A 16,303-nucleotide genomic window follows, 5' to 3' on the forward strand; every position below is an offset into this window, starting at 1 on the left:
TTCAACAAATAGTGCTGGAACAATGGATGACAATAGGCCAAAAAAAAAAAAAAAAAGTTAACCTGGACCTAACCCTCACACTTTATACAAAAATTAACTCAAAATGGATTATAGACTTAATGTAAAACTATAAAACTTTTAGGGAAAAAAAATAGGAGAAAATCCTTGGGACATAGGGCTAAGGTGAAAAGCTCTTAGACATAACACCAAGAGTATAACGTATAAAAGGAAAAAAATCAATAAATCGGACATCATCAAAATTAAAAACTCCTTCTCTGTAAAAGAACCTGTGAAGAAGATTTAAAAAAAAAACCAGCTACAGACTGAGAGAAATTATTCACAAAACACATATCCAACAAAGGACTTGTATCTAGAATATACCAAGAACTCAAACTCAAAAGGAAGAAAGAAAAATCCAATTAGAACATGAGTAAAAGACATGAACAGACATTTCACAAAAGAGGATACACAGACAACAAATAAGGACATGAAAAAATGTTCAACATCATTAGCCATCAGGGAAATGCAAGCAAATTAAAACTGCAACACACCTATCAGAATGCCTAAAATAAAAAGTAGTGATAATACCAAATGCTGGTTAGGCTGTGGAGCAAGTGGATCACTCACACATTGCTGGTGGGAGTGTAAAATGGTATAGCCATTCTGGAAAACTTGGCAATTTCTTACAAAACTATTAAATAAAAATGCACTTACCATATGACCCAGTAATTGTACTCTCAGGCATTTATCCCAGAGAAATGAAAACATACATTCACACAAAACCTATTCACAGATATTCACAGCACCTTTCTCAGTAATAGCAAAACCTGGAAATAATCCAAATGTCTTTCAATGGGATAATGGTTAAACAAACTGTGATGTTATCCGTACCATGGAGTACTATGTAGCAATAAAAATGAACAAACTATTGATATATGCAACAATTTGGATGGATATGAATGAAAAAAGTTGATCTCAAAGGTTATTTACTGTATGCCATCTTTATGACATTCTTAAAATAACAGAATTAGGGAAATGGAAACTACATTAGCTATTATTGCCAGGGCCTAGGCATAGGGAATGGGCGGCTGTGGCTATAAAAGGACAGCAGAATGAAGCCTTGCAGTGTGGAACAGCTCTGCATCTTGAGTGCAGTGGTGGTTACGTCAATCTACAGATGTCATAAATGGCATAAAACTCTGCACATACACACGCACACACACACAAATGAGTACATACAAAACTAGTGAAATACGAAGAAGTCCAGATAAAATTGGTGAAACTAGAATAAGCTCTGTGGATTGTAGCAATGCCAATTTCCTGGTCTTTATCTTGTGCTACAGTTATGCAAGATGTTACCACTGAGGAAAACTGGGTGGAGGGTACAGGGAACTTCTCTGAACTTTTTGCAACTTCCTGTGCATCTACAAGTACTTCCAAAAATTTTTTAACTAAAAAAAAACAAACTGGATTGGGATGGTAATTGTACAACTATATAAATTTACTGAAAATTATCACACTGTATACTTTTATAATTGAAGTATTGTGTGTTATATAAAATATACCCCAATAAAGCTGTTTCAAAGAAACAATAATCAAACCCTGATATATTTCCCTATTTAAAGTAAATGCTCATATGCAACAAGTTGTTAAGCACAAAACTTTCAAGATTCCTTCAAGTCTTTCTGTAGTTCATTTTTATTTTAGCTGATACACTATTAGTGTAAGTTAATTTTTCTTTAGAAAGTTTCTTGAAATATCGTACTAATGCTTACAACTTCCTTTTATTATCTTAAAGGTAGCAAGTCTTTCCTTAAAAATTAAAAATATAGATAAAAGGCATTACATGTAACCAAAATGTTTGTACCCCCATAATATTCTGAAATTTGAAAAAAAAAAAAAAAGAAAATAAATAAATTGAAAAAAAGAGTAACCAATGTTAAAATTTACATATTTACAATTGTCAAAATAACTCTCTAACTTATAAAAAATAACATGGGTAACAAAAAAACAGCAGTCCATATTTCAGTGAGTTGATTGACCATGGAAGGTGTGTGCCGTAAGAAAACAACACATGGAGAGATCGAAACAGTAGTAACTAAGACGCCTGCCCCTCAGAGAGGAAACAGTTTAACTCTGCACATTATCTGTGACAGTTTCACACACTTAGGAAAGCCACTAAGTAAGCTCCTCAAGCAGATACTTCATGAAAAGCCCTATCTAACCTTAAAGTAACAGCATAGCCCTTCAAAAGTAATTCAATATTCTCCAACAGCTGCACCTACACCATGAAGCTGGGACCTTTTCCTCTAGAGTTCACAGGCTGCTACTGTCAGGACTCCTCCTGGCCAGCCTCCTGACATCATAAACAGATAGCAAGTCCCAACACGCCTGCTGTACTGACCCCAGGCAATCCCCGTGGAGGAAACATCGCCACTGAGGCCAGGAACAAAGCCTTCCCTGTTCCAGCAGCCTTTCTTTAGGGGTTCAGGAGCTGCTGCTCACACAGCACACTTCTTTATGATTTTGAATCCATACCTTGTTTCTGACCTTTTTTTACATACTGGATTCAGTAACTTCTGCCTTTTCCTAATTATTTTTACTCATAAGGAAGTACTTACTAACAATAATCTAATAATTTAGGATCCTCGTCCCTGGATTCTTTCCTGGTTCCTCAACTCTAAAATAAGCTTCCAGAGTCCTGCCTAAGGGTCATACAGGCCTGGACAGAGACCACAGAAAAGGCTACAGAAAAGGCAGCTGCCAGAAGAGAAATGGCCTCATCACAGCAAACGTGCAGGGTTCCCATCTGTATTAAACTGGCAGGACTATGCAACAGGAAATTTAACTGGGAAATAGGAAGTAGTTTAAGTTAAAATGTTCCCACATTTTAACTAAGGTCACAGTACCAGGGAAATAACACCCTGGTGATTTGAAACTATTAATACTTTGCCACAGCTATTTTATCCTTCTACACTGGCATGTACTGGGATGGCTTATTTCTACGTGTAACGTAAAATGGCAGCAAAACATGCACTTTCCCCGTATCTATCAATTTTCTAAAAAAGGAAATCTGAGATTATGCTCAATTTAAGCTTCAACCTTAACAAAGATATCTCAGCAATTTAAGGTAGGATTGGACCAATGAATTGCATTTCTAACATTTATCAATTCTTTCTTACCTGTTTGTCAACTTCTTTCAGACCATGAAAGATTTAGACTCAGACAAACTAACTGGACTACTGCTTTTTTATTATGGTCTAAATAAAATATGACAAAAGTTAAATTTCAAATTAAACATGTGGTGTTTAGCCTAACTCAGATTTAAGAATGAAACTCTTTCTGACCCTTTTCTACTTGCTCAATATTAAAATATGTACAAAATCTACCAGTTATGGAAAACCTCTACTGCAACCACAAACATTAGGAATTCCTTTACGAGAGGAGGTGGAATGAAACACAGCTTAGCACACAGGCAATGTAGACTTGGATCTGCGACTTAAGCCTCCTGTTAGCAGCATGTGCTGATACACCTGCGTTGGGAGAAGCACTGAGCTGCACAGACAGCTGCTTACCACCTGCCAGTGCACAGTGAACATTCAGTACATACTAGCTCCTGTTATTAGTACTACTGTTTTATTATTCAAAAATAAAAATACATCCAAACTTTTACAAGAAGTGGTAGAATAGTTCTAGTTTTATAGAATCAGAAATATTAGGTCATTAACTATGAAATGTCCAATTTCCTTAAGTACTAAGTTTGACTATTGATATCTCTGACATTTCACTTTGACACCTCTTGGGGTTTTTTTCCCCTGTTGTGAAGGTACATCCTCAGTCTTTCAAACACACATTTTAGCTTGTGATTATCTTTCAAATACTTTTTAGAGTAATTTTTGTGACACCACAGATATCTCAAAAATTCATGTTATTTTTTAATGTAAGTTCCATCACGGAACTAATGCAGTACAGACAGTTCAAAATATCATTGAAGTATCTGGGAAGGATGTGGTTAATGAATGCACAGTATGTCCATGGTTTGAGAAGTTCCATTCTGGTGATTTTAATTTTGAAAATGAGTCATATGGGTGACCTGAGACCAAGGTGGATAATAATGAGCTGAAAGCTGTAGTGGAAGCGAATCCATCTCAACCTATGCATTATCAGCAAGGTTTGACATTACTGTTCCAACAATATTGGAACATTTTGAAACAAACTGGCAAGGTAAAGAAGCTGGATTGATGGGCTCCACATGAATTAAACAAGCTCATCTCGAAGCTTGCCTTTCTTCACTGTCACGACATAAAGGCAAACAATTTCTATACCACATTGTTATGTGTGATGAAAAATAGATTCTTTTTGACAACTGCAAGCATTCAGCACAATGGTTGGATAAATATGAAGTGCCAAAATACAGTCCAAAACCAAATATCATCAAAAAAAAAAGCTAGTGGTGTCTGTTTGGTGGTCCAGCGCTGGTATCATCCACTACAGCTTCATGAAACCTCATCAATCGATTACAATGGATGTCTACTGCAACCAACTGGAGAAATAATGAGGATGCTTGTGATTAAGCAGCCAAGTCTGGTCAATAGAGACAGGTGGATCCTCTTGCAAGACTACATGCTGCAAAAAACAATGCTGCTTAAACTAGAGAGGCTAGAACTGGAAACTCTGTCATCCACGGTATGCACCAGACCTTGCACCAACTACCACTTCTTCCAGGCTTTGGACCACTTCTTGTAAGGAAAAATATTCAATTCTCAACAATCTGTGGAAAACACCTTTTGTGATTTCATTGCCACCCTCCAGGCTTCTCTGCTGCTGACATAAACAAGCTACTGTTAAGATGGTAAAACTGTGTCGATAGTTTAGGTGCATACTTTGATTAATTGTACTGCTTCTCGTTTGAGATATAATAAACTTTTGATTCAAAATCAGACATTTCATATCTAATGACATAATAATTTATGCCATACAAAAATTAAAAATATGTAAGTTTTAAGAAATATCAGTCTCTCTTAATACTAAAACTGGTTACACTTCTAAAATATCAGTAAATAACCCCCAAATTAATTGCAAATATTTCTGATTTAATATATCTCCACACAGAAGTCATTATATGCATGACATTGTTTCCCCTGAGATTCTTATTACTACCGTTTTTCCCCACCAAAACTCATGTTGAAATTTGATGCCCAATCGGGCAGTGTTAAGAGGTGGGTCTGGTGGGAGGTGTTTGGGTTTTGAGGGTGGATCCGTCATGAATAGATTAATGCCACCCCCCATGGGGGTGAGTAACTTCTTGCTCCCACAGGAATGGACTAGTTCCTAAGAGAGCGGATTGTTAAAAAGAATCTGGCATCCTTGGTTTCTCTCTGGCCATGTGATCTCTTTGCACACACCCACTCCCCTTCCACTTTCTGCCAGGAGTTCAAGCAGCCTGAGGTCCTAACCAGGTACAGCTGGCCAGTCTTGAACCTTCCAGCCACCAGAATTATGAGCCAAATACACCTCCTTTCTTTACGAATTACCCAGCCTCAGGTATTCTGTTATAGCAACACAAAATAAACTAACACAATATGAACCTTTATGTTTTAGAGCAAACTTTTAAACATAAAAATTAAAAGGCACCAAGTGAATGGTCATAACATGTTAAATGGTCATAAAATCCAACTGTTAGAGCCAGATGATGTGCAGCTGGATCCCTGGAGTCCAGGAGTTCAACACCAGCCTGGGCAATGTAAGAAGACCACATCTCTTACAATAAAATCATCCAACTGTTCACCCTACCTTCCAACCCACTCAGACTACATACATTTAAAAATACAATCTCTTGAGGATTAAGGGCAAAAAATTAAGACCCACTGCTTGTTGCAAGTTAAAGGCTATAAGCCAATCCTACTTTCTGGTGGGAGCCTGTCCTTGAGCCTGGTACCTTTTTTTCTCTCATGCTGTCAGTCTGCACGGTTTCCAGGCGGGATTTAAAGTGTTCACAATCCATTTTCAGCTGCTCTAATTCTTGCTCTTTCCTTTCCAGGTCTAGAAAAAAAAGACATAAAAATACTCAAGATATTTCAAATCACTAATCTCTCCTAAGCATCTATTTTACCCAATCTTCTTGTAATAAAACCTACAATGGTTTCTTAGGTGGTAACATTTGCATTTCTGATTTCTAACTGGTTCTTGAATAACCAATATTCTAAAAGTCTAGTTTTTTAAGTTCTTATCAGTTTCTAGCCCACAGCAGAAAGGACTTTTTTGGTTGTTTTCTGTTTAGTTTTTAAGGCCTCATTTTACTGCCAGACTTGTACACAAGGCTTCAAGAAAATGTGTTACTTCAAGGACTGAAAGCAGAGCTGAGAAGCCTGACTGTCTCATGGCACAGGCTTGTATCTGCTCCATAAAAAGCAGAAGGCAGCTCAGTGAGTGCATAGTGCCAGCACAGGCTGGTTCACAAAGCTAGTCTCACCAACTGGCAGACTGACTCAATGGGAACAACTGCAGTAGTACTCAGTCAATGGAGGAGGGAAAGCAGCAGTGATCAGACAAGAAAATGCTACAGTGCTAGGGTGGGAACTACACAGCACTTCCTCTTCAACCAGATTCATTTGGTTAATGAGTCCAATGACCCACAAAAATCCCAAAAGAAATCCACATCAATAAATTACCCAAAAGTATTATCAACTTTAAATTAAAAACAGTATGTTGCAGAAATACATTCAAAAAATCAAATACATAATCCAAATTTTTTTAAGTGCTTGATCTCAAGGGCTGAGAACTCATCAATTTTTATGCCAACACATACCAAGATTTGAGGGTGCTAAGAGCTAATGTTATAACTTTTCTGATTGCAGTAGCAATGCATTAGGACCATGATTCTCAAATTTTAGTGTACATCAGTATCACCCAGAGAACTTGCTAAAACACTGTCTGCCAGGCCCCGTGCAAGGAGTTTCTGATTTAGTAGGTCTGTGGTGGTCCTAAGAATGGACATTTCTAACAAGTTTTCATGTGAGGCTGATGCTGCTTGTCTGGGTACCCAAACTTTCAGAATTGCTTCAGGGCAATAGTCTGGTCTCTCATCACTAACAAAACGAAATGAACACACAACACACAATCAGCACAGCAAATGAGGGAACCCAGTCAAAGGAATGTGAAAAAGCAAAAAAAAAAAAAAAAATGGTCTGTAATGACTACAAGAGCCTCAAAGAGCTAGAGGCCTGGAAATGAAACATTACTCCACCCTAGCGGAGAAAACACTCAGACACTCCTCTATTAAGTGTACACACAAAAAAAAAGAAGGGATGGGGCTTTAGAACCCAGGGTCCAAGAGGGCACAGGGAAGCTCCAAGAAACTTGTGGAGACTGCCTAAAATTACATGGGTACCCCAAAAGCTCTGGATGAAGAGATGAAGGGAGTCTCTAATTTTTTACAGACTCTTTGCTCTAGAAGGAAGATTAGAACCTAAAGGTAAGTATTCAGACCAGCTAGAGATTATAAAATTGGCTGGCAAAGCTTCTCTTAAAATGTGTTTCTTAAAAATCAGGGCAAAGTAACTTTGAACTATTTATTCTCCCTTAAATCAGAATCTTCTTTTCTGCTCTTCTAAGAAATACTGGGCCTCAACATGACTTTTATTGGAATTCTTTGGCCACCCAAGATCAACTACCAAGCATTATCCTTTAAAAACTATATAGTTGCATATTTTAACAGTGTTAAATGAAAAGACGTTGTTTTTAACAGTGTGAAAAGACATTTATACATATACACACATTATAATCACATAAAATACATACCACCTATGTCACAAAGAAAGACAAAATGAAAAAAGGAACTAAGATGAAATTATCTATGCTTTAACATTCTTTGCATATGACTTAAACCTTGCTTCCATAATTAAACTATATAGTACTCAAAGATGGTAAAGAAGATAGGAAATCATACCTGTACAAGCTTTATCGTATGTGCTTATCATCTGTAGGAATTAATTTTGACCACCTAAAAGACTCTTTCATTATGGTAATTTCATAATCCATGTGGTTGTATGTAACCTTAGCGTAGGCGTACCAAAGGGACGGAGCTAAAACATCCCACTGAACAACAGGCAACCCACAGAATTCTAGATCAGTGATCAGGGAGGCCACACCCATCCACACTAGGCTCCCATGGAGGTGGCAAGTGCCTTTCCACTGTGTGAGGCAGCCTCCTTGTGGCCAGATGGGAGCATTGCTGCTGCCTTGTAACGAAACTCCTACTTTGCATCCTCAACTTGGCCCACTGCATGGTACCTAAAACGACTGAGGGCAGGGATTTTCATCAGTTTTATGCTATATCCCAAAAGGCTAGAAAAGTATATGGAACACAGTAGGCACTACATTTATATTTACCACACGAATGAATTTCACTTTTTTATACATTCCTTGAACAGCAAAAACATGGCTACTTTGGTTATCAGTATGTCTCATTCTTGTATAATGAGAACATACTGCTTTTGCAATTTTTTTTAAAAACAGGGACAGAAATAATATGGACTGGACCAGGCGCAGTGGCTCACACCTATAATTCTACCACTTTGGGAGGCTGAGACAGGAGGATCACTTGAGGCCAGGAGATGAGACTAGCCTGAGCAACACAGCAAGACCCCTTCTTTACAAAAAAACTTTTTAAAAAAAAATATTAGCTGGGTGCAGCGGCACATGCCTGTAGTCCCAGCTACTCAGGAGGCTGAGGCGGGAGGATTGCTTGAGCCCAGGAGTTGCAGTGAGCTGTGATGACGCCACTGCACTCTAGCCCAGGTAACAGAGTGAGACCCTGTCTCAAAAAAAAAAAAAAAAGAAAAAAGAAGGAAAGGAAAGGAAAGGAAAGGAAAGGAAAAGAAATAACATGGACACTAAGTAATACATTAGAAGCAATCTAAATCATAGACCATTTCAACATCTATTTATCTTCTAAAACTACAATCCTTTTTGATATAGTTTTAATAATATGAGAATGACTATCTCTTAATACTCACAGGGAAGGTACAGAAAACTATTATGGGCAGGATACAAAGATCTGTATCTATAAAGCACCATTGCTAAAACACTGATTAAAGATATTAAAACTGTACAAAAGGGATCAATTTCTAGCCAGTGGTTTATCACCTAGTATGTTTATAATAAATTGTTTCATGTTAATATGAAAATATTTCATCAAAATAGCTAAGGAAACAGTCTCAAAACTAAAAGGCTTTTTAATACCTATTAATTTTTACCTTCTTAATATACTCTAATAGGTTTAGAAAAGACTTTAGAATAAGCTACTAATGGATTCCATCTTCACTTTAAGCTGAGATTTGGGGAGTATGTTCATTTCCTGGAGCTGTGGTAACAAAGTACCACAACCTGGGTGGCTGAGAACAGCAATGTTTCACCTCACAAGTCTGGAGGCTTCAAACCTGGAATCAAGGTGTCAGCAGGGCCACGCTCCCTCTGAAGGATCCTTCCTTGCCAATTCCACCTGTGGTAGCCCCAAACATTTCCTGGTTTGTAGCAGCAGAAGACAATCTCTGCTTCCACCTTCACAGGGCATCCTCCCTGTGTCTCTCCACATCACCTTCCTCTGCACACCTGTGTCTGGGTCCAAATTGCTCCTTTTTACAACAACAGTCATAATGGATTAGGGACCACCATAATGGCCTCATTTTAACTTTATTACCTCTGTAAAGACCCTATTTCCAAATAGATTCACATTCTGAGGAACTGGGGACTAGACTGCAACATATCTTTTGGGGGGATGCACAACAGTGAGTATTCCAGAACTTCCTAGGGTTCATCAGAACTCCCTCTATACACAACCATAAGAACTACAGGGGACCGTCAAACAGTTCCAGTTGAGAGGCATTCCTAACCACACGTCCTGCAGCAGTTTTCAAACCCAAGAGTTTTAAGAACCCAAGAGTACCACTGGAATGACTACAGTTCTGTAAACATTTGATTAGTATTTCCATTTTACAATGTTTTTTAAACTTTTATTTGAAAATAATCTCAAATTTACAAAACACTGCATAAATAAAAGTAACACAAAGAACATCCAAATACTCTTTACCTAGACTTCCCTACTGTTAACATCTTGCCACATTAGCTCATCGTTTATACCACACACGCGTGCACACACACACGTTCTTCTGAGCCATTTGAGAGTAAGTTACATATAACACGGTCCTTTACTTCGCAGAGTTCAGTGAATATGCCCCAAGAATAAGGACAATGTCTTAGGCACCCATCAACTTCAGGAAAATTAATATTGATGTAATACATTTATCTAATCTACCACTAACATTCAAATCTTGTATAATGGCCCCATATTGCCCTTTATAGCATATCTTTGCCTTCAAGTACAGAATTCAGTCTAGGGCCAGGTATTACAATTAGTTGTCATGTATCTTTAGCCTCCTTTAATGTGGAATATCTATTTTCTCTGTTATAACATTGTATTTTTAGCAATTGACAAATCAAGACAATACATATGGAAAGAGTTCCATTTCCTGCTATGATGGTGATGTAGCAGATCAATCTTTCCATGAAGAATAACTAGAAAAGCTGAATTTAAACAACAAAAAAATCATTTGAAGGTCTTTGACAGCTGCCAAGGCAGGCAGGTCTTGAGGACCAAGACCCAGAGGAGAGGGAAATATTCCAGTGTGAATGGGCCCAACATTCTACCCACCTGGGCTGTCACATTTGCATATTCTAAACAGCATAGGCAAAGCTGCAGCAAAGCTAAGCAGAGCATCGAATCATCCCACAGAGCTGGGGAAAACAAGGACGTGCAGGGCTATCTCTCACAGCCAAGACTTAAGGGCTGGCTGTGACCCTGGGGAAAATGAAAGCATAGAAAAATGAGCTAACACCAGAACCACTTCTCCCCACAACAGAGAATTTGTACGTGGCACCTGAGAAGCTGTGGAGGCGGCGAGCAGTGAATAAAAATGAGCCAAGCTGCCAAGCACAGCTATAACTAGGGTCATGCCCAAGAGACAGGAAAACTGGAGGTACGTGAAGGCCCGACAAGGTGGAAGGTTCTGGTTGGCCAAGCTCTCTGCTGGACCCCCTTGAAGGACTAATGCCCTAAGAGTGAGAATGAACTAGAAACAGGCCAGTGGAAGTAAGACTGGAACCAGCTGTGATCAGCACAATCCTGGACTGGACTAAGGTGCACGCTCTTACTCTAGTCTAACTGACAAAAGCCAGAATTTTAAAAATCCTCAGAGAAAAACACCAACATCCAGAGCCTAAGTTTTCATTTTAAAAAATCCATTAATCAAAAAACAAAAATTTCCAGGCCTAACAAGAGGGAGATAGATAACAGAAGCAGACCCACAGGTGACCCAGACTGGATTTGCCAGACAGACCTTGACACAATTGTGGTTAACGTTCCAAAAATAGGTAACAAGAGAATTTCATCAGATCTACAATAAAAAAAAAATCAAATGGAAAATCAACAGACAAACTAAGTACTAACACTAAAAAATTACTTTATAATACTAACAAAAACTAATAAAGAATCCAGAAACAGATCCACACAGAAATGGCCACTATGACTTGACTTAAGGTAAGAATGACTTGCAGTATGGGAGAGGAAGACTGTCTTTCAACAAATGGTGCCAGATCCATTGATCACATATGGCTAGTGGCTATTTGAAAAAAAGACATGACAGTGCGGATTACACATCACCATCATCACTGAAAGTTCTACTGGACAGCGCTGACAGGGGCTAGGTGCTGGTACACAAATACAAAATAAACAAATTAATTTTTTTCACTACTAAAGTAAATCTGTTAGTCATATCTCTCTATAGTATATCATGGTTGCACTACTTTGTATTCACTGCTGATATCTTCAATGACCAAAACAATGCTGGTTCACAGTATTAATTAACATTTAAAAACATTTATTTTAAATTTTTTTTTTTTTTTTTGAGACAGAGTCTCACTCTGTTGCCCAGGCTAGAGTGCCGTGGAGTCAGCCTAGCTCACAGCAACCTCAAACTCCTGGGCTCAAGCAATCCTCCTGCCTCAGCCTCCTGAGTAGCTGGGACTACAGGCATGTGCCACTATGCCAGGCTAATTTTTTCTATATATTTTTAGTTGTCCAGAAAATTTCTATCTTTTTAGTAGAGGCAGGGTCTTGCTCTTACTCAGGCTGGTCTCAAACTCCTGAGCTCAAACGATCCACCTACCTCGGCCTCCCAGAGTGCTAGGATTATAGGCGTGAGCCACCACACCTGGCCTTACACTAATTTTAAAGGGTTAAAACTATATAATGTTAACTATTTATGTCAGAATGAAACTGAAATTTTATGTTTGGTGTCAACATACAAAAATAATTCCAACTCCCCTGAGACTATCTCACGGCCACTAAGGTGTCAGGTGGGTTTTTTTAATTGTATCATTTAATATCTCTAATGCAACATAATTCATGAAAAGTGTTTTCTATAAGACAATGAAGATTTAAATGGGCTGAATGGCTTTTCTATTATGTCTCTCCAAAATCAACACTTGCCAATGAATGAAAACAAACAATTGTTATATCTTAGTGATTTAACTGTGAAACAAAAATATCTGACTCCTCTGATTTCAAGCCTAAGATCAGTTAAACTGGAAAGCACCCTCATGTTCCCAAGTAAGCTGTTTAAAAACTTTACCATTTGCAATTCTTTACCTCTGTGATTTGTCTTTTTCTTACTACTTCACAACCAAAACTAAAAACAGAAATTGGATGCTCAGAATAATAATGCAACTGTCTTCCAAAATACCTAACGTTAAATTTTTGTTTTCATCACAACCACCTTCATTGTACCCACTGATTTTATAAGAAAACGTGCTAAAACTTAATCTTTGAAATATGCAGAAAATACCATTTTCATTTATTTTACATATAGAACCACCATGTCCTACAACACAGAGTTTTACTTTTTTAACAAAAACAGGGTTCACCCAGTTTAAAACAAATTTTTGACACCCACCGATTCAATGATAACCCCCCTTCACTGTTGGACGAATAAAGCACGAGAAGGGATGAGAGAAAAGAGAGGGTGATCTAACTTTTACTGAGGACTTTGGTGGCACTGCTTCACCAAAGTCTTCTTGTGCAAGCCTGAAAACACTACTGGTATCCCCATTTTACAGGCAGAAAAACCCGAAACTGGAGGTTACGCAGACAATGAAGGACAGAACTAGAATTCAAACCTAGGTTTAAACTTCTTAACACGTTTCTCCAATTCATGAAGTGACAAGAGTCCAAGCCAGAATCGAGGCTGCTGGGCTGTGAACCGGAGTGCTCTCTTAGTTACACCAAGTGTTCGAGTGGTTCCCACCATCTGGGTAGGCGCCACTTAGTGAAGATTCCCACGAGCTGGGTCCCCCACCATCTGGGAAGGTGCTAGTTACTGAGCACTCCCACAAGCTGGGCACTCTGCCAAGCATTTTACAAAGATTGTCTCATTTTAAACTCTACCACATCCTGTGAGGTAGGCACTATTGTCCCCATTTTGTAGAAGGGGAAACAGACTGAGACACCAGTCAGCAAGCAGTGCACAGACAATTCCTGCATCTCCACACTTCCACTGCTGACCCTAAATTATGATGCTGTGTCCTCACTTCATCACCAAGATGCATCACTTCTTCACACACCCCTTCCAGTCCGTCCACACAGCCACACTTGCACACATTAATGGAGCCTAAGGCCTTCCCTGATGAACAAGCTATCATTCACCTTCCACCCAAACCTCAAACCCACCCTGCACTCACATTCAATCATTCCCCTGGAAATGTCATTTTAATTGCTGTTTTGATGTCATTTCCATGTAATAGTTTCTACTTGGCTCTCACCTCAAATTAAAAAACAATCCATGATTCTGTCTCCTACAAACTGCACACACTTACTGTGCCCAATTCTTCTATCCCCAATCCTTACTCCACATGGCAACCAGAAAAACTAGCTGATGACCTGCAATCAGTCCTGCTCACTCCTGTATGTGACCCTCACACATGCTGCCACCCTCACCTAGAATATCTCCCCATCTTCTTCTTCTAACAAATCACGCCTCGTCCCAATGCTCATCAAATCCCCAAAGTTTCAGGCAACACCTTCGTCAGCATTATTCCAAATCACCACTTACCTTGCCAGTCTCCCGAAGGCAGATGCTGTGCCACAGTCAGAATCACCTCACTCACCACTTGACATCCCTAATGTCAACTTGAGTCCTCCAGCTGGCTCACAAGTGACTTTAAAGCCTAAGCCCATCCAGACAGAATCACACCTATACTCTAAAAGAAATCTCTGCTAGGTGCAGTGGCTCATGCCTGTAATCCTAATACTTCGGGAGGATGAGGCAGGAGGAATACTTTAGGCCAGGAGTTCTAGACCAGCCTAGACAACACAGAGAGACCCTCTCTCTACAAAAAAAAAAAAATTGCTTTTTGGTGGGTTTTTTGTTTGTTTGTTTTCCAGACGGAGTCCTGCTCTGTCACCCTGGGTAGAGTGCAATAGGAGATTGTAGCTCACAGCAACCTCAAACTCTTGGGCTCCAGTGATCCCCCTGCCTCAGGCTCCTGAGTAGCTGGGACTACAGGCACATGCCAGCTTTCTATTTTTAGTAGAGACTGGCTCTGGCTCTTGCTCTTGCTCTGGCTCAGGCTGGTCTCAAACTCCTGAGCTCAAGCAATCCTCCCACCTCAGCCTCCCAGAGTACTAGGATTACAGGCGTGAGCCAGTGTGCCCAGCCTACAAAAATTTTTTTTTTAATTAGCCAGGGCAACTCCAACCTGGGCAACAAAGCAAGACCCTGTCTCTAAAAAAAAAACAAAAGCAGCAGCAGCAGCTGCTGCTGCCTCCCACGGCAGGCATACAGCTTCCCTCTGCTACTCCTTCCCTGTCTGCACTCGCACCTATCTTCAGGCTGTCCTTTGTCAATGCTTAAGATGGGGGCACACACCGACATCTAGAAGGAAAAGGAGCACACACCGGTCAAAGCCAAGAACTCTGTTAGACCACAGGGCTGGTGGGAGGGTGGAGAAATCAGCTATGTCAAACAGCTCTTGCTGTCACAGCGTAACCCTCAGACTTCCTCTGCGGGGCTCCATTCTTAGAGCCAGGTCCCACATGGTTAGACATGTGAAGACAGGCCCCATGGAAGGCCCTGGGAGGGGCATCAGGTCTAAGTCTTATAAAAAGAAAACAGGGATAATTTGTGTTTTCCTTCATGTTGTCCAAATGGTAAGAACTCAAAAGCCAAAATTAGATCACAAGTGCCTTAGGAGGCCATCTTTCAGGCCAAGCCTTGGGCCAGCTCACATTTAAAGTTCACAACCACCTCCACCCACTGTGATCCTCCCTTTCTCCAAACATCCAGTTTCCTGCAGCACATGTGAGTCTCATGAGATGACACAACAATTTAGAAATAAGAGCATATAGAGACAGTAAGGTCCAAATATTCAGGCAGGCAGAGAATATAATGGCAGGCAGAGTCAGGGCCCCTGCTCTCCCACCAACTTATAAAGTAAAACAGAAATAAAACTATGTTGTCTGAAGAAGCACAGGGTGCTATGACAACATCTAGTAGGAAGATAGATGGTAATTAGACAGATTAGACAGCAACTCTGGACCAAGCCTATGTCCAATAATATAAAGCCTTTTAAGCTATGGTATGGTTTTGTTTTCATTTTTGGGTGGTAGTGGGTTTGGGTGGGATTGTTTTTGGTCTTTATCCTAAAAGCAAGAAGCTGTCGAAGATTTAACCAGGGGACCAGCATGATCAGACTGAACTGTTACAAATTACTCAGGCTACAGTGTGTCAAAGGGACTAGAGAGTGGCACTTAGTGGACACTGCCAGGAGGAGGCAGAACACAGCAGTGGAGGCAGAAGCAAGCTGATGATTCAGGAGGCATCAAAGAGGTGAAACATAGGACTTACTGGTGGGCAGGTTTCAGGAACAGTGAGGAGCGACAGGTAACAAAGACAACCCCTAGGTCTCTAGTCTGGGTGGTGGTTCTCTGAGACAGGCAGGCCAGCGTGAGACAGGGGCAGCGAATGGATACCATGAGTCACATATGACTACAGAGTAAAAATTAGCTTGCTCTGAGAAAGCGAAAATCTGTCCTGCCATTTGTCAGTTGGGATAACAGACACAGATAAAGCCAGCAGCCAAGTTAACAGAAAATATGTCTCCCAAGGACACTGCAACTGTAAAGTGTCATAAAGACCTCTTCTTTGAGTAACTGCTGACTTCTTATTCACTAAGAAACCTTATTCTGGAA

General features: G+C 39.7%; 1 protein-coding gene across 7 annotated transcripts in view; it reads right to left on the reverse strand.

Moving 5' to 3' along the window:
* Nucleotides 1-16,303, reverse strand: part of LOC123630789 (heat shock transcription factor 2 binding protein) — a 107,638-nt gene that overhangs the window by 86,229 nt on the left and 5,106 nt on the right. For 6 of the 7 annotated variants that reach the window (XM_045540765.1, XM_045540759.1, XM_045540760.1 and 3 more), the window contains one exon: nucleotides 5,939-6,042. In XM_045540765.1, the coding sequence (XP_045396721.1) occupies nucleotides 5,939-6,042 (104 nt within the window). Of the gene's footprint in view, nucleotides 1-5,938; nucleotides 6,043-13,233; nucleotides 13,368-16,303 lie in introns of those variants that run through there. The other variant, XM_045540766.1, reaches the window with a different exon arrangement.

This window comes from Lemur catta, chromosome 1, assembly GCF_020740605.2.
Source record: "Lemur catta isolate mLemCat1 chromosome 1, mLemCat1.pri, whole genome shotgun sequence".
Lineage (NCBI taxonomy): Eukaryota > Metazoa > Chordata > Mammalia > Primates > Lemuridae > Lemur > Lemur catta.